Raw genomic sequence first — 19,755 nt, 5'->3', positions numbered from 1 at the left:
AAATTTTATGTTACTATAACTCTACTTCAGACTCTCCTTCTAACCTCTTTTTTAGCGAATGGGCCCAGTTCTGTTTTAGAATTGTTTTCCTGAATATTCTGATATGTTTAGACCTGCAGAACAATGTGCCTGAAAGACATGGTCCCTCCAGAGTCATGATCACAGAACATAGAGAAGTGGTGGCATCCAGTGAGCCTGAAGCGCAAATGACAAGGAAAAAAGTAAGCAGAACCAGATTGGGAATTAAAACAAGCCCTGGAAATAATTGAATACCAGTCCCGTATTTCATGGTGCTATTTTTAGGCACACTGCACATGTCAGGTTCTGGCTTCAATATTTTTTGTTCAGAATATGTATGTATGGTGTTGGATTGGCTGTGTGTGTATGTATGCGTAAGTGTTTTATTTTAGAGTGGTGTGTGTATGTATATGTAAGTGTATGGTGTAAGAGTAGCTATTAGAGTGGATATATGTGTATGATGAAAGAGTGTGTGCATGCATGTATGTTTAACGTGTTAATGAGTATGTGTATATCTATGAATGTTTATGGTGTTAGAGTGGCTGTATGTATGTACAGTATGTGTTAGTGTAGAGCTGTCCCGGGCCATTTCCCCTTCAAATTCATCCAATATTAAACAATACGTTTCATTAATGCATGCAATGTAACTTAGAGCTGTGAGTAGAAAATATATGGCCCCTGTGTGAAATTCCCAACCCCTACTTAACAAGCACCATGTCCCACAGTGTCACCCTTGCCCCAAAACAGCTTGTCTGTGCCATCTTTGCTCCCAGCTTGTCAGTGCCCCCAAACAGCTTCTAAACAGCTTCTATGTGCCATCTTTGTTTCCAAACATCTTGTCAGTGCCCCCAAATTAGTGGTGGTAGCTCCTGCAGAGGGAAATGTTTTTAGACCAGATCAACATCTGGGATTATGTTTAAAATTGAGCCACTTACTGCTGAAGCAATGGCTGACAAGTCTGCTTGTAAGGTGTATTTGGTGGTCACTCAAAAAGTTGTGTTGATTTCTTTTGAAGAAGGCAGAGTTACCTTCAAAGTGACACATTGGGCTGCCATTTTGAATTTTTTAGTCAATGTGCTGTACCCACACTTCCTTTCATACTAAATGTACATCAGTACTTTTACAAATGTTTGTTTATCTTTTCACACCATAATAGTAGCTAAATATGGTTATTCTTCTTTGCAGAGTCTGAAAATATTGCGGAATGTTACAAAAAGTAAGTAATCTGCTATAAAACTGTTCATGATCTTCCAAAACTGGAAAAATGCAGTGAAGTGCAAGGATTAGGTTAGCTTCCATTATGATTTTATCTACTTGATATGATAGTTATGAAAATGCATATGATAGTTATGAAAGTGTACATTTGGATTTTGGTGTTTTCTAGTGGTGTTTGCTTTCTTCGATTATATAGTTTATTTATGGTTCTATTCCCCATAGCAACTGTTGGCTCTGACCTTTGCATGGGCCATTTTGTTTAACATTCTTTATACTTTATACTGTCTTGAGAGTGCTTTATATGTATTTGCTAGAAAGCATTGTCTGTACGTATCCTTATAATCATTCCTGTCAACTTATATCTGTATTCCCAGCAATGCTGTCATTTTATTTCCTGACATTGCACCAAAGCAGGGCAGATTCCTATGTGTCTTTCTAGAGGTCCTGTCATTCTTAGCAAGGCTTCACTAAGCAGGGGCATGCTGGGCTTGGGAGGGCAATTGCCTCCCAGGCCACCTTAAATGTTAATAAGATGGCCAGCTGAGTGGCCTATGCGGCCACATGACCGCCATGGCCGTCTTTAACGCTGGACAAAAGCCCGTCTTTAATACTGGAAAAAAGCCCGTCTTTAATGCTGGACAAAAGCCTGCATTAACCGTAATCGCAGGGGTCGCAACCCTACGATCACTTCCACAGAGGCCCTGCCACTTACCTGTGCGTTGCTCACTGTGCGAGCAACATCTCTTGTTCTACCCAGGACAAGCAGGAAACCAGCGGAGTCACGTGACTTTACGTCACATCACATGACTCGGCTCTGTTCCTCCTTTCCTGGGAGGTACAAGAGAAGAACGCAGAGGGATGCAGCAGCTCCTGCAGAAGTCTGCAAGTGGCACAGAGTGATCTGCAGTTCAGGTAAGGAGGTGAGGGTGGTGGTATGAATGAATATGCATGATTGAGGAAATTAATGAGTATCTGTCAATGAGTGAAAGAATGAGGGTCTGTAAATTAATATCTGTAAATGAAAAAAATGATATATGAATGAGTGAATTAATGTTTAAGGAAGAATGAATGAATGAATGAATACGTGTGTGATTGCATGGATGTGTAAGTGGGGGGAAAGCATTGCACACTTACCACAGGCAGGTTGTTTAGGGGCAAAGGTGGGAAGTCCTATGCTTCCATTCTGGGTGTTGGGCAGATCCAGTGAGTGAAATTGGGTGGTAAGGGGGGGGCATTAATTCACGAGAGGGTGCTGGCTGGGGGCATCACATAAATAAATACTAAAGGGGGGGCTGGGCGTTGGGATAAATTTACAATGTAGGGCTAGCTGGGGCAATAAACGAGGGTGTGGGTGAATTAGGGTGACTGCATTGGCCTTGTTTTCCAGGACACATATAGCTTTTACATTCTGCTAACCAGCCGAGATAAAATGCTGCCCTGCAGTATGGGGCATGTATAGACTCATGGAAGGAACAAACTAGTCAGTTATACATCCTCCATACTGCAGGGCAGCATTTTATCTATGCTGGCGGCATCAATACACCAGGGTAGCAACTGGGGCCACTACACAAAAGGGGGCAAAAACACTAAAAGGGTGGTCAATGACAAAGCAGTGTGGAAAATACTTTTTTTTTTATTATTGTTGTAGCTTAGCCCATCTGGTGGGTGTCAGAGCCTTTCCTGGTGTGTGTGTCTGGGTCAGTGTGACAGGGCCTGTCCTGGTGTTGTGGTTTGGGATGAAATTGCGCAACACTGGGTGCAAAAAGGTTACAATAACAGCTGTGTTAGACAAAGATGGCCACTGACTATGTGCTCTTTTGTTCAGGAGTCCCAAGATGGCTGCCGAGCATGTAAAACTCAGGCAGAAGGGACAAGCTAAGTTTATAGGACCCAAATGCATTTGTAAAACACCCTGAAAGACTGATTAATTGTGTACAACTATGAAATTAATACTATAAGATGTACCAGGTATTTTGGCAGCAAATATCTTGTATTAGCAGTTGACCATTACCAACTTAACAATCACAAAGGAACTTAACAATCACTCGGGAACCGAGTTAAAGTTAATAATGTTTTATAATCAATGTTAGTTAATGTAACAAAATATTAAACATTAATACTGTAGCTAAAAAACATACATGCAAACATTAAATACAATAGTACATGCTCTATGTTTAGTAGACTAGCACAGATCTATCTGAGTGATATAAAGTTAAAGTATAAAATATGAGAATTGATACGATTTCAATACTTATCCAATCCCAGGCTATTTTACGGTGATGATACTGGAACACGTGAGAAGCAGGAGGGAAAAGCCTTTCATACTTCCTGCAGCTCTAAATGTGGGTCTTCCTCTTTACTCTCCAAGATGCAATCCCAATTCTTAGGCTAAAGGCACCACTACCAGTTTCCAGGACTGTAAAAGCAACTTCTTTTAGGCCTTCCATTGCTGGAGACTGCCACTTACCCAGGGAATATCTACTAAATGGGGAATCTCCGAGTTTATAACTTAGGGAGTTATGGGAGCAAAAGCAGAAATAGCACCAAAAATGTTTTTAATTTTTCATGTCCATAACATTCCACCTCTTGCTTTTTTACCACAATTTACTAATGTTATACTCTAATAAGGGTTCTCTAAAATCCATGTCTGCTAGTTTACCAAACATACAACATGCACACTTCCATAAAACAAAGAAATACAAATTAATATGGCAATCATCAACCCATGTACAATTGTATTTTCCAAGCTCCCCAACCACCCAAATAAACCGGTGTCTGGTGTTTCATGGAGCTTTTACTTATTGCTGTCAGCTTAGATAGATGGTTAATCTCGCCCTCATTGTTCACTATGTAGCTGCAGCACTCCTTACCCACCAAACCACAGACTCTGCCCTTGGCGGCAAGGAGATAATATGGGGCTAGGCGATTTTGGAGAGCTACCGCCCCTATTTGTAGCTGCTCTTGAGACAGTTTCTTTATAAGATCCTGTGTGGTATCCAAAGCATTTTATACTTTCGGGTATCACCAGGCCCATCTGAGATTATCTCTCCCTTCTGCCTGTGCTGATCAGTGGACCTTTGTAAAACTCACATCTTAAACCCTATTTGTACTCTTGCACAATTTCATCCCAAATCACCTGGTGTGCGTGTGTCTGTCTGTCAGTGTGTCAGAGCCTGTCCTGGTGTGCGTGTGTTTGGGTGTCGGTGTGGCAGAGCCTGTCCTGGTGTGTGTGTTTGGGTGTCGGTGTGGCAGAGCCTGTCCTGGTGTGTGTGTGTTTGGGTGTCGGTTTGGCATAGGATAGGACCCACCGTCATTGGAGTACTTTGGTGTAGTGGTGGGCTAAGCATACTATGGCCATATGATGTGACTGAATCTCCAATTGTTATCTTTTAGTCCTAGGCTAGTTCCTGTATTCATGTTTGTCTGTCTCTTATGTACCTTTACCCTCCTTCCCTGAATCATCTGAGGATTTCGGTTCCCCTCTCCTCTCCCCATGTCCCAGTTAAGTAGTCCTATCCTTGCTTAAAGGAGAAGCGTCCAAGGATTCCGGCTCCTCACTCCTTCCCCTGTGTTCCTTGCCTTGTTCCCTGTCCTTTGTTGTGCCCTGTATCATGTAGGTCTTGTCTGGTTATGTTCCTTGCTCGGTCTCCCTGTTCCTTGCTCTGTCCTTGCTTGCTATGTTTCCATTGTGTACTATGCTTAGCTTCCATACTCCCAGCCTGCAGCATCCTGCACACGATTCCAGTGCTATGTTTCATGCATGCTCCAGGGTGCCTGCAGGATATCTCCAAGTTTTGCTCGTTTTGTCAGACTCCACTCCTGCGGCTAGGTCTTTACAGTCGTCTGTATGGACCCAGTCCCTGATATTTAGCTTTTGCAATATGTATACATCCCAAAAGAGAAACAAAAAAGAGTGAAAAACAATATAGTGTGGTAATCCTTTTAAATTTTGATCAATAGTTTAAGATAATGTGTGCACTCACATTTTTCAGAGTGCGATAGAGCACTTCTATTAGGATGTACTGAACCCTCTTGATGTTTCTTGGACTCACTTCAACTCCCAGGAAAGAAAGGGGGGGTTGTATACGTTTTTGATTTATCAGAGATAAATGACTTTTTCATTTGTAACTTTGAATTCTTGTTAAATGATCGAGTGAAACACATAGATATATATAGTGCTGCTGGTGAAGGATAAATGTGCTGTGGAAATAACCTATATTCACAGATTTGTATATTATAAGACTACATTTCTATACTAAGTTCTATGTCAACTGTATGTGGGTAATGATCAATCCAATATGCAGGCTACCTAAGTTACTATACTGCCATTTCTTGTATGCTATCTGATCCTTCTATTAGTAACTTTACTAAATGAGTAATGTTTTACTTTGGATTTGTGTATTTAAGAAAATATGTGAGGTATTGGAAGCTGAGTGGGCCATTTTCTCATAGATGCGAGTGGTCAATGAATAGAGTACCTCTTGGATAGTCAGAGATACGTGATTCCAACACTTGGCTATGCAGAGTTTTGCAGCAGTCAATACATGGGACACAATTTATGATGTGAAACAAAGAGATATTCGGGAAACAAGGAGAGCTACCTTCACCAAGTTCAGAGGCTGTGATTAGAGTAGACATCTTTCCAGAATTGTGAAAGTTGAGGGAAGTTCCACCATATGTGGATCATTGTACCAATTTCACTGCACTTCCTCCAGCACAAGGAAGAATTGGGAAGAATTTGGCAAGCTTCTGTGGGACATAATACCATTGCATGAGACCTTTTTTATTGGTTTCAAAATGGGTAGTGTTCTTAGAGACCCTGTGCATGACCTCTAAATTTAGCCCTGCTTGTCCTGAAAATAAAACATTATATAATGTGTGTGGGAGCACTAAATGAGAAAGCAGAAAATTTCAGCTAAACAGCAACAGCCTTTGTCCCAAAGTGTACTACAAGTAAAAAACAGTCTTGTCATTAAGGGGTTAAGAGTGGTGTGGTTGGAGCTCAATATGTTTGGATAGCTTCCAAACTTTCTGGAACCAGTAACTTTCTCTCTTCAAACTCTCTACTTAACCCTTTACAATCCGGTTTCCGTCCACAGCATTCAACAGAGACTGCACTCAAATTACTACACAATTACTAATGACCTCCTTGCAGCTAAAACAAAAGGCCAGTTCCCACTGGTTATTCTCTTGGAACTCTTTGCAGCCTTTGACACAGTCACAGCCATGATACCGCTCTTTCATGGCTTAAATCCTACCTTTCTGACCGTACTTTTAGTGTCTCATTCACTGTAACTTGCTTCTCTCCCCTACCATTATCTATTGGTGTTCCTCAAGGCTCAGTTCTTGGGTCTCTGCTATTCTCCATCTACACTTCTTCCCTCAGACAATTTATATCTTCCTTTTGGCTTCCAGTACCACTTACATGCAGGTGACACCCTAATCTATATTTCTGCTCCTGACCTTTCCCCCTCTCTTCTAACTCGCTTACCGACTGTCTATCAGGAATTGCATCATGGATGGCGTCCCGTGACCCAAAGCTTAACATCTCTAAGACCGAACTCATGGTAATCCCTCCATCTGCTCTGTCCGCTTTTCCTGACATCTTATTACTTATTACTGTTGACAACTCCACTATCCAACCAATGGACCAGGTTCGCTGCCTTGGTGTCACCCTTGACTCTACTCTCTCCTTCATCCCTTACATCCAGTCCCTCACCAAATCCTGCCGCCTTCACCTGAAAAACATCTCCCGAATCCACCCATTCCTCACACAAGACACAACCAAGTTACTAATCCACTCCCTGGTGATATCCCGCCTGGATTATTGCAACTCCCTACTAACCAGTCTCCCCCTCTCCCGCCTTTCACCGCTTCAATCCATTCTCAACACGGCAGCTGTTGTTACCTCTTCCCACTCCTGTATTCAGGATTTCACCCGCGCCACACCTCTCCTGTAGAATCCTCTTCCCCGTTCCATCAGACTTTCTACCTCATACACAACCTTCAAAACCTCTCTGAAAACCCACCTGTTCAGGGTGTTCAAGCGTACAGCCTTCCTTCCCAGTACTCTCAACCACCATAATCAAGCCATCTGAATAATTAACAGCTTCAACATATCATCGGAACAAGATCAACTCATCCCCATCCAAGCAGTCCTCTCCTACTATCTCACTTCCATCTCAACCACTGACTAGATTGTAAACTCGCAAGCACAGAGCCCTCTTCTCCTTTGTACCAGTTGGTTATTGTGTGTGAATCTATTTTGTTCAGCGCTGCAGAATCTCTCAGGGCTTTATAAATAAATATAATGTAATAGCGTCCTTCATTAGGACATGCCAATGTTATTCTGACAGAGCATCCATTTAGTGTCTTCATAGAGTATAAACAATGTTATCAGTATCTCAGTCAATTCATTTAATGGGACACTCCAGCAGTGAACTGCTTTACTGCATAAGCTAGCTGAATTCCATTTTTGTGGTGTCCTCCTTGCAAATGCACAGGGGATTCTGTAGAGTCCCTCATATGCATTTGCCCACCAGTGCTATTTTGGACAAGCACATTTCCATCCAAGTGATAAATATGCACACAAGTCAGCTCCAGTGCTGACTCAGCGAGTGCGTGGAAATCGCTCCCATCAATTTCACTGCTGCATTTCTACCTTGGGTCGGTGCTTTTTTCATTTATGAAGAATGTGTATTAAAGTAAACACAGAGAACTGTAACATACATTACTTGACAGTAAACAGTGCCTTTAAATTGAATTACAACAGAATATGTGTTCATACATACATACATATATATATATATATATATTGTGACAAATGGTGTGGTAAAGTGGTAGATGGCAGGTATATTAGACCAGCCTTTAACCCCTTCAATCCCAATTTTGCCATTTTTGCGCTATGTCGGTTCAGAGATTATTCTCTTTTCCTGTGAATAGTGTACCCATGTAACCTATATATTGTTTTTTTCAAGGAGAGATAGATACCATAGTTGCATGATTAGCTGAAAATTTAGAATGAGAAATTTAGTAAAAACTAGAGAAAATTTGAAAAAAAACCTGATTTTTTTTTTTTTACATTTTCCCTCTGAATCCTCACAAAATTAGGTAAAGTGATGGAAATACCTAATTTATATAGATTTTCCATACTTTCCCAGCACCATGGAGCATACTATAAGGTGTAAATTTTTTGTAAAATTTTTATGCCTATGGCTTAACGGGTTTGGGGGTTGCGAACGGGGGCAGGAGGGTTATACTGGCTAGATGTTATGCTAGGGCAGTGATGGCGAACCTATGACACGCGTGTCAGTGCTGACACGCGTAGCCATTTGGGGTGACACGCGCAGGATTTCCTGCGATTCATCTTCGGGACCCGTTCCTCCAGCACAGATTCTTTCATCCTCGGCGGCCGTGCAGGAGCCGAGGATGAATCGCAGGAAATCCTGCGCGTGTCACCCCCCCCCCCAAAAAAAAGGGGGGGTGGGACGTGCAGTAGCGTACCTAGCGGGGGGCGGCGGTGGAGGAGCAGGCTCGCAAGGGAGCGGTATCGGAGGTCTTTAACAGACCACCGGCTCCCTTGAGTGATTTTAAGCCGGTTCAAGGATCTCCCTTGAACCCGGCTTAAAATCACTCAAGGGAGCCGGAGGTCTGTTAAAGACCTCCGATACCGCTCCCTTGCGATCCGCGCGGCAACAGCTGTTGTGCGCCGGGGTTTGTTGTCAGATCCCGGCGCACAACACTGAAGCCGCGCCCACCGCTGTCCGTGCCCTCTGAACCCCGTGCCCTCGGAAGAAGAACTGAAGAAGAAGAGGAGCGAAGAACAGGAAAAGGAGCTGTAAGGAGAAAAGAGGAAAGGTAGGAAAGCATACAGTGAGAGTGGATTGGTGTATGTGTGTGGATTGGTGTATGTGTGGGGATTGGTGTATGTGTGGGGATTGGTGTATGTGTGTGGATTGGTATGTGTGTGTGGATTGGTATGTGTGTGTGGATTGGTATGTGTGTGTGTGGATTGGTGTATGTGTGTGGATTGGTGTGTGTGTGTGGATTGGTATGTGTGTGGATTGGTATGTGTGTGTGGATTGGTATGTGTGTGTGGATTGGTATGTGTGTGGATTGGTGTATGTGTGTGGATTGGTATGTGTGTGTGGATTGGTATGTGTGTGGATTGGTGTATGTGTGGGGATTGGTGTATGTGTGGGGATTGGTGTATGTGTGTGGATTGGTATGTGTGTGGATTGGTATGTGTGTGTGGATTGGTATGTGTGTGGATTGGTGTATGTGTGTGGATTGGTATGTGTGTGTGGATTGGTATGTGTGTGTGGATTGGTATGTGTGTGGATTGGTATGTGTGTGGATTGGTGTATGTGTGTGGATTGGTATGTGTGTGTGGATTGGTATGTGTGTGGATTGGTGTATGTGTGTGGATTGGTGTGTGTGTGGATTGGTGTATGTGTGTGGATTGGTATGTGTGTGGATTGGTATGTGTGTGGATTGGTGTATGTGTGTGGATTGGTATGTGTGTGTGGATTGGTATGTGTGTGTGGATTGGTATGTGTGTGGATTGGTGTATGTGTGTGGATTGGTATGTGTGTGGATTGGTGTATGTGTGTGGATTGTTGTATGTGTGTGGATTGTTGTATGTGTGTGGATTGTGGTATGTGTGTGGATTGGTATGTGTGTGGATTGGTATGTGTGTGGATTGGTATGTGTGTGGATTAGTATATGTGTGTGGATTGGTATGTGTGTGGATTGGTATGTGTGTGGATTGGTATGTGTGTGGATTGGTATGTGTGTGTGTGGATTGGTATGTGTGTGGATTGGTATGTGTGTGGATTAGTATATGTGTGTGGATTGGTATGTGTGTGTGTGGATTGGTATGTGTGTGTGTGTGGATTGGTATGTGTGTGGATTGGTAAATGCGGATTGGTATGTGTGTGGATTGGTGTATGTGTGTGGATTGGTATGTGTGGATTGGTATGTGTGTGGATTAGTATATGTGTGTGGATTGGTATATGTGTGTGGATTGGTGTATGTGTGTGGATTGGTATATGTGTGTGGATTGGTGTATGTGTGTGGATTAGTATATGTGTGTGGATTAGTATATGTGTGTGGATTGGTATGTGTGTGGATTGGTATATATGTGTGGATTGGTATGCGTGTGGATTGGTATGCGTGTGGATTGGTATATATGTGTGGATTGGTATGCGTGTGGATTGGTATATATGTGTGGATTGGTATATATGTGTGGATTGGTATGTGTGTGGATTGGTATATATGTGTGGATTGGTATGCGTGTGGATTGGTGTATACGTGTGGATTGGTAAATGCGGATTGGTAAGTGTGTGAGAGTGATGGGTGTTATGCTGTACCATTTCCAATGTATTTTTCATTATATAATTATGCTCTAAAGTACATCATAACTCCCATCACTCTATACTGTTCCATACAGTGGCAGAGCTGGGAGACAGAGGCCTTGCACCCCCACCGCAGGACTCCTGAAAGGTAAGTACCGTATTTGCTCGATTATAAGACGACCCTGATTATAAGACGACCCCCCAAAATCTGAATATTAACTTAGGAAAAAAAGAAAAAGCCTGAATATAAGACGACCCTAAAGGAAAAAAGTTTTACCAGTAAATGTTAATTCATGTAAACTATTTTTTTTAATAAAAGCTATGATTGAGAAAAATATTTTTTTTTTGTTTTTATTTCTTTTATATTTTCTATTGTATTTTCCAACCTGTCCCCCAGTTACGCACATCTGCCCCCAGGCTTGCCACACCAATATGGCACTGTGGCCCATGATATGCCTTTTAACCCTCTATATGCCACTGTGCCCCATGGTATGCCTTTTGACCCCCTATGTGCCACTCTGCCTCCAGAAATGCCTTATACCCCTATATCCCATTCTGGCATTTAGGGGGTTAAAATGCATATTATGGGGCAGAGTGGCATATAGGGAGGTATAAGGCATTCCAGGAGGCAGAGTGGCATTAAGGGAGTTAAAAGGCATTATATAGAGCACTCTGCCTCCAGAAATGCCTTATACCCCTATATGCCACTCTGGCATTTAGGGGGTTAAAAGGCATATTATGGGGCAGAGTGGCATATAGGGAGGTATAAGGCATTTCAGGAGGCAGAGTGCACTATTAAATGCCCCCTTAACGCCACTCTGCCTCCTGAAATGCCTTATACCTCCCTATATGCCACTCTGCCCCATAATATGCCTTTTAACCCCCTAAGTGCCAGAGTGGCATATAGGGGTGTAAGGCATTCCAGAAATGCCCTACACACACACACACACACACACACACACACACACACTTACTTACTTACCGGTGCTTCCAATTTCCTGGTGTATTGCCGGGGCAGCGGGTTGACGTCTCATTCCGCGGCAGCCGGAAGGAGGTGGAGTTGGCAGCGGGGGTTTGTATGCGTCCGTCGCAAATACCTTCCCCGGCTGTCAGAGATCAGGAACTCTGGAACAATGATCTCTGACAGTCGGGGAAGGTATTTGCGACGGACGCATACAAACCCCCGCTGCCAACTTCACCTCCGGAAGCACCGGTAAGTGTGTGTGGGGGGGGGGCGACGACAGGAGGATCCAGGTCCCCTGCAGCGGTGCGGGGGATCTGGATCTTAGTCTCCTAATCAGACCTCTATTTGAGGTCTGATTAGAAGACGACCCCGATTATAAGACGAGGGGTATTTTTCAGAGCATTTGCTCTGAAAAAAACCTCGTCTTATAATCGAGCAAATACGGTAGTTACTAAGCAGGTATGTTAAATAATTTGTTTTTGGTTTATTAAATACAATTATATATTGAAATTATACATTTTTGTAGTTTAAACTATAAATTGCGCAAAATTATGTTTTTTTGTCGAAGTGACACACCACGCGAGTTATGCTCGATTTTTTGCAGATTTTTGACACACCACGCCAAAAAGGTTGCCCATCACTGTGCTAGGACAATGGGATGTAAGGTTTCATAATTTTTTTTTATTATTACCGTATTGGCTCGAATATAGGCCGCACTTTTTTCCCCCACTTTAAGACTTTAAAGTGGGGGTGCGGCCTATATTCGGGGTCTAGTGCCCGACGCCCGGTACATGCAGTCCCGGGCGCCGGGCAGGCAGCGGGGTCAGGATACAGATCCCCCGCAGCGGTGCAGGGGACCTGTATCCTACTGTCTGATACGCTCAGACAGCCTCCCCTGCCGGCACTTTCCACGGGGGGGGTGCCGGCACGGGAGGTTGTCTAAGCGCATCGTCTGGACGGTCACCGGCTGCAGCGATGCGGGTAAACAGCCTCCGGGTTGTTTACCCGCATCGCCGCAGCCGGTGACCGTCCACACGATGCGTTTTACCTCTGCCCCCAAGACTTACCGGAGCAGACTCCCGGGTGTCTTGCGGGGCGCCGGCGGGGGACATCTACGCAATACGCGTATACAACTTCCGGTTGTATACGCGTATTGCGTAGATGCCCCCCGCCGGCCCCGCAAGACACCCGGGAGTCTGCTCCGGTAAGTCGGGGGGGGGGGGCAGAGGAGGACAGTGGTAGCATATCTCGGGGGGGGAGGAGGAGGACAGTGGCAGCATATCTCGGGGGGGGGCAGTGGCAGCATATCTCGAGGGGGGGGGGACAGTGGCTGCATATCTCGGGGGGGAGGACAGTGGCAGCATATCTCGGGGGGGGGAGACAGAGTGGCAGAATGTTTTTTTTTTTTGGTGCTTTTTTAAAGAAAAAAACTTTTTCGTTAAAAAAGCACCAAACTTTTAGGGTGCGGCCTATATACGGGGGCGGCCTATATCCGAGCCAATACGGTATATTTTTTTTATATATATATATATATTTATTTTTTTTGTATCCCCTGCAGGGGATATCCTATCCTCCGATGACCTTCCGGGTTACATCAGCAGTGACTCAACCCAGAAGGGAATGCCCGATTGCGCGATCGGGCATTTGAAACTGCCTGATCACGCGATCAGGCAGTTTGAAACGTAACAACTTTCCGGCTTTCATGCCGGAAGCTGTTACAGCAGATCGGACAGCAGAAAGCCGGCAATGCCGGCTTCTGCTGTCAGTGGGGAGTCCAGGCTGTCAAACGACAGCCTGATCTCCCGTGCAGTGGCAGGGATGTGTCCCTGACGCTGCAAGAAGGGCTGGACGTACCGGGACGTCCATAGGGGTTTCTTAATAGGCGTTTTTTGGATGTCCCGGGACGTCTATAGGGGATTGAAGGGGTTAAAATATGTCCCAGGGAAAGATGTTGATTGTTTACAAACTGCACTACTGGCAGTTTGCAAAACATGGTAAGGGTCCCTGGGGCGGAGCATCTGGAAGAGCAGGGTGGGCCAGTGCTCCAACAGCAGTAATTGCTGTTTTGATCCAGTCCAGAGCCTGCATTCTGGACAGGAGCTCCACAGGTGTGGACTAAGTAGCAGCTCACCTGTGGTTGATTAATTAGCAGGCAGAAGGTAAAAGGGATTGAGCCTGATTCAAAGAGAGTAAGCCATTGTTATGCCAGCTAGGAGAACTGATGAACTGAGGAGTGGTTTCTCTCTGCAAAGCCGTTTGGATGGTAACTCGTGACCTGTTTTGTCCTAAGCAAGTGCTCAAGCAAAAGCAAAGACTGTTATTCTGCTTATAACTGCTGCTGTTCATTCCTTTAAAATAAACATTGAAACTGAGCTGGATGTGTCCTGGGCTTCATTTACCCTAGAAGACTGTGGTTACAGCCAAGATCCTTGACAAAACTCCCAAGGAAAAGGGAGGCGTGTCACAATATATATATGACATTGGTCCTATAAAGTTAACAAAGTTAAGGAAAGCACAAAAGTATGATGAAAACAAACATTTATCAAGTTGCATTGAACATGATAAATCAACATAACCTTTAATTCACATTTCAACCATCTGACCATTTTATGTGTTTTAAGTGGTGCAAGGTCAAGTTTGCTACAAATGAGATATATTACCATATTGCTAGTTATTTTTTATCTCCTAGATCTATGCAGTTCATCAAAATCATCAGAATCCTCTTCATCCCACAATGTGCTTTCGTTTCTACACTTTGGTAAGTTTAAGCAGGGGCATAACTACCCAGGCAAGGTGCCTTGGAAAAATAGTTGCCACCCCTTTTCTAGGTGCAGCTTTCCTATATACTCAACTATCAGAGAAACACACTGGCATGCAGGTTTTGTATAGCTTCTAAACTCTTGAATAATTGAGATTAATTTGATACATGAGAAGAGCATTAGGTTTATGATATAGTTTCATGTTTAATACATATACCGTATTTGCTCGATTACAAGACGATCCTGATTAGAAGACGACCCCCCCCAAAACTTGAATATTAATTTAGGGAAAAAAGAAAAAGGCTGAATATGAGACTATCGTATAGGAAAAAAGTTTTACTGGTAAATTTTAGTTCACATGTAAACTATTTTTTCCCAACATACAGTGGCAGTACGATGGGTACTGTTCTTTTCTCGGGACAAGATGAATCTAAAGATAAAAAACAATTAAGTGCCCCGGAACCCCTCCTCCTTACCCATAAAACCAGGGCCGAACCGGAGGTAGACAGTTCTTTTCTTCCCTCCGTAGCGGTCCGCGTTACGGAGGATGTAACGGTTTCTTCCTTTCTGGGCAAGGAAGTGGGAGCATGCGCAGTTTGGTGGAACGCACGCCCGGGTGTCATTGCGTTCCACTGAAGATCCGCTCGCGCTACTGAGCATGCGCGAATTGGATCTTCCGGAGGGCGGCAATTTTAAAATTGCATTTAAGCGCTTTGCCTGTCAGACTGCTGGAGCTTTAGTACAGTACAGTGCAGCCGTGTCACCAGCCCCCCCACACGGTTCAGAGGAGGTTAGGGTAAGATATTTTCTTTATCTTGGCTCTTTCCTATGCTCTTCCCACCTGAAAAAAAAATTATTTTTTAATATAATTTAATCGCGGACGATTTAAGCAGGGCAAAATGGTCACAGACAGAATAGTCTTTGACCCCTCAAACCTTCTCCACTCTGGTGGCACTCTTCGGTCTTCCGGAAGTGGATTTGATGGCGACTCGCAAGAACCGCAAGGTCCCGGTGTTCGCGTCCCTCAACCGATGGGATCTTCCTCAATTTTTGGACGGTCTTTCCATGGTGTGGAATTTCCGGTTGGCCTACATCTTCCCGCCAGTGGCATTGATTCCTCGCGTTCTGCTGAAAATCCGCTACGACAAGGCCAGGGTCTTGGCCATCCTTCCATACTGGCCCAACAGGGGTTGGTTTGTCCTCCTCAGGCAGTTGATCGTCACCTTTTGGGAGCTGCCAATTTCTCCACAACTTCTCGAGAACATCGACCTTCGCCCGGAGCTTCTTCAGACGTTCCGTTTGACAGCCTGGCTGTTGCAAGGCTGATCTTGAGTGACCAGGGTTTGGACGAAGACGTCGCAGACTTTCTGTTGACTTCAGTCAGGAGTTCAATGTCCAAAATTTATTTCCGGGTGTGGACCAAGTTCCTCCGGTGGTGCACCGCTAGGCACCTTTCCATTTTTCCTCCTTTCATCAATTCTGTCATTTGTTTTTTACGGGAAGGTCTGACTTTGGGCCTTAGTGTCTCGACCCTTAAAGGGCAGATCTCGGCCCTTAGTCATTTTTTTCTTTCAGATCTGGCCTCTCATGTGCTTATTAGACGTTTTTTTAAGGCCGCTACTATTCGCCGTCCTCCTAGGAGGTCCTTGTTTCCATCATGGGATCTTGCCATTGTGCTTCGAGCCTTGTGTTCAGCGCCCTTTGAACCTCTGGAGGAAGTGTCCATGAAGTTTCTTTCGCTGAAAACAGTTTTTTTAGTGGCTATTACCTCGGCTAGGAGAGTTGGGGAAATCCAGGCGCTGTCATCCTCTCCGGAGTTCACGATTTTTCATGACGATAAAGTTGTTCTCCATGTTAAACCCTCTTTTCTCCATAAGGTCATTTCCCTGGTTCTTCCTACTTTTTTCCGTGTCCTTCTTCTCCTGATGAATTGGTTTGGCACACGTTAGACGTCAAGAGGGCTTTGGAGATTTATATTGCTCGTACCTCCTCCATCCGTTCTTCAGACCAGCTATTTATCAAATTTTTTGGGCGGTCGGCCGGGACAGCAGTTTCTAAAGCTTCTATTTCTTGTTGGCTGGTGGACTCCATCCGTATGGCTTACCACTCCAGTGGTCTCACTCTACAATGGCCCATCAGGGCCCATTCCACTCGGGCCATGGCGGCCTCCTGGGCTGAAAAGGCTGCAGCTTCGCCTGAGGACATTTGTACGGCTGCTACCTGGACCTCTTTTTCCACTTTCGTGCACCATTATCGGCTAGACATCTTTTCCTCCTCTGCGGCGGATTTTGGGCGTAAGGTGCTCCAGGCGGTGGTCTCTTAATATGGCCCCCCCATTTCTGGGATCTTGCTACATCCCATCGTACTGCCACTGTATGTTGGGAAAAAACGGAAATTTTTTACTCACCGTAAATTCCTTTTTCCTTAATACAGTGGCAGTACCAGTTTCCCTCCCTTATGTGATACATTATGTTTGGCAAGCTATTTTGTGTCTGTCTTGTTACTTACTGTCTACCTCCGGTTCGGCCCCGGTTTTATGGGTAAGGAGGAGGGGTTCCGGGGCACTTAATTGTTTATCTTTAGATCCATCTTGTCCCGAGAAAAGAACAGTACCCATTGTACTGCCACTGTTTTAAGGAAAAAGGAATTTACGGTGAGTAAAAAATTTCCGTTTTTCATATTTAATAAAAACTATGATTGAGAAAAATGACTTTTTGGGTTTTTTCCCCTTTTATTTGCCAACCTGTCCACCAGCTACTGCCACTCTGCCTCCCAGATATGCCTTATACCCCCCTATATGCCACTCTGCCCCCCAGATATGCCTGATACCCCCTATATGCCACTCTGATATGCCGTATACCCCCAAATGCCAATTTGTCCCCTCACCCCAACTTACCAGTGCATCCCTAGACTTGTCCCCCATGCTTCAGTCTCCCTGGTGTCTAGTGGGGGCACCCGGTGGACGTGCCCATGAATGACCACATTAATATCTTGGCCGTTATCAAATGAGCGTAGACAACGTCCAGTTCTATGACTGAGCACCGGAAGGTCATGGCACGCCTGTGCGCCGTCATAGAAGCCCCGGCGGAAGTGTCATTAGCATCGGAGATTGTCTGCGTGCATCGTGCAGATTTTCACCGCTGCCAGGGAGGAGGATCCAGGTCCCCTGCAGTGCTGCGGGGGATCCTCCTTTCTGGCAGCTAGTGAACGTCTGTGCAATGCGCGCAGACAGCCTCCACTGCCAGGCACTTACCCTGGGCCTTCTATGATGGAGCACTGGAAGGTCATATCACACCAACGCTCCGTCATAGAAGCCCCAGAGGAAGTACTGGCAGCGGTGGGTGTTACCAGAGAGGTCTGACTATAAGACTAGGATCCAGATCCCCCGCAGCGCTTCTGGGGACCTGGGTCCTAGTCTTATAGTCAGATCTCAATTTGACGAGCAGTATTTTTTCAGAGCATTTGCTCTGAAAAAACCTTGTCTTAGAATCTTATACGGTAATATATATTATATCACTGCTGTCATTAAGGGAATTTTAAAAGATACTTTAGTATTTCTTAGGCTATGGTTCTTCAGAAGCATGTGAATATTCAGATGAGCTTCAGAACAAGTCACTTGTTCTTCAACTGCAAACCTGACTATGTTTTTCATGAAAAGATCAGAACTGTCAACCCTATATCACCCTGCTAGAAATTAGTTGTGCCTTTCAGTATGTCTTATATTGCAAAAAACAAATATAAAATTGAGATGAGTCAAATAAACTGTTTATCCCAAACAGTAGCAAACTTACCTTTGGTGCTGCCCCAGGACCATCCCAGCTCTATGTCTTAAAAGCACATAGTGTCAGTGTAAATGGGCCAAGATCTGAGATTGTTGTAACTAGCTCAATAAGCACCAACACACCCAGCTTTTTGATGCCCTTCGAGAACTACTGGCCTAGGCCAATACATTGCTGTTCCTAAAAGGTATAGGAAACTCACATTGTTAAACCAGCAATCAAATGTATCTTTTCTGATAAATATACTTATGGCTTTTTCTAGGATTTGGACATCGATTTGCAAAACCAAAGGGTCCCAGACATCTTCCTACATCATGGAACCTATAATTTAATATGGACTTTCAGATGTATATTTCAACAATTTGCAGGCATGAAGGATATTGGTATCCATCACTCCCTTTTTTAAAAAAAAATAGTCTTAAAGAACTGGATGCAGTACAGACAAAAATGGATGAAACATGGAAACATAGGCATTGTGGAGGTGACCCTATGTTTACAGTTCTTTCCCTTGTGTTGTTTGTAGGCCACACACAAAGAAGCCTTCTAGAAAAGGTACAAACTCTTGCCTTGTAAGGAATCCAGTACTGTATATAATGTAAGCTTGATAGTGGTCATGAAATACATGATTATTTGCTGGAACTACTGTACCCATTCGTATTACTGATGGGCTAATATTAAGACAATAAACCAACTAAGTTTAGTAACCTTTTTTTACCCCAAAAAAGAATGAACATTTTTGTTGCTGTTTAAAGTTTTTCAAAAACAAGTGAGTCTTTGCTGACCCATTTATGTTGTTTCTTTTTTTTTGGAAGTAATATTTTGCAGGTATGTTAATAAATAGTGTTGACTTAATTGGTTTGGCCAGCACATCATGAACCTACAGGGTTTGTTGTAGCTTGTGAACATACATATACATCCTGATGGCAAAATCGAACCTTTTTATAGATATGCATGTACAAACAGAATAATGTTGAGTTGTTAATTAGGCGATGTTCTTGCATATAACTGGGGTTATTTCTTGGGATGCGTTTTTTGGACGTACCGATACGTCCATAGGGGACTGAAGGGGTTAAGTCGGAGTAATTTATTGCTCTGGTGAAAGGAAAATGCCTGGAACCGTCAGTTTTTGCGTCTGTTAAGGACAGGGGAGACTAAGGAATTCGATCCTGAGTTCCTGAGAGAGAAGCAGGAAAAAGGAACAAAGTATGTTGTAGAGGAGGTGCTAATAAAAACACTTGGACTGGATCTTAAAGACATCTACTGCCTGCAAAACCAAGTTAAAGGTACATATGTAGTAACATTACTGAACATCTGCGTGTGTCATAACATCTACAAAAGCCTCAGAGGAAAGAAAGATGACCCACCAGATGGACTCCGCTTCACGTTGCTGTATGGCAGTGAGGAAATCCCTCTTACTGTTCACATCTATAACCCGTATGTGTCTGACAACCTGGTTATATCACTATTGCAGCAAAGTGTGTAACCCACAGAAGGTACGGAATGAGATGGGGATTTGGAACGGTAAGAGGAGGTTCCTTGCGCAGATAAAAGAACACAAGGAAGGAGTAGGTGGAATAGCGCATCCCCCCAGAGTTTCTCCATCGGTAGCAACAGGGGATACTGTTTCTACCTTGGGATGCCATTCCTGTGCAGGAGGTGCGGGG

General features: G+C 44.1%; 1 protein-coding gene across 1 annotated transcript in view; it reads left to right on the top strand.

The window, feature by feature from the left end:
* Nucleotides 1–18,480, top strand: part of PTPN22 (protein tyrosine phosphatase non-receptor type 22) — a 72,176-nt gene extending 53,696 nt beyond the window's left edge. Inside the window, exons 18-21 of the mRNA XM_053457639.1 lie at nucleotides 112–221; nucleotides 1,204–1,234; nucleotides 14,243–14,311; nucleotides 18,354–18,480. Of these exons, the coding sequence (XP_053313614.1) occupies nucleotides 112–221; nucleotides 1,204–1,234; nucleotides 14,243–14,311; nucleotides 18,354–18,418 (275 nt within the window). The 3' untranslated portion in view covers nucleotides 18,419–18,480. The remainder of the gene's footprint in view (nucleotides 1–111; nucleotides 222–1,203; nucleotides 1,235–14,242; nucleotides 14,312–18,353) is intronic.
* Nucleotides 18,481–19,755: the final 1,275 nt, after the last annotated feature.

Source organism: Spea bombifrons, chromosome 2, assembly GCF_027358695.1.
Source record: "Spea bombifrons isolate aSpeBom1 chromosome 2, aSpeBom1.2.pri, whole genome shotgun sequence".
Lineage (NCBI taxonomy): Eukaryota > Metazoa > Chordata > Amphibia > Anura > Pelobatidae > Spea > Spea bombifrons.
Note: the sequence above shows the minus strand (reverse complement) of the source record. Positions and strands in the feature narration are given on the sequence as shown.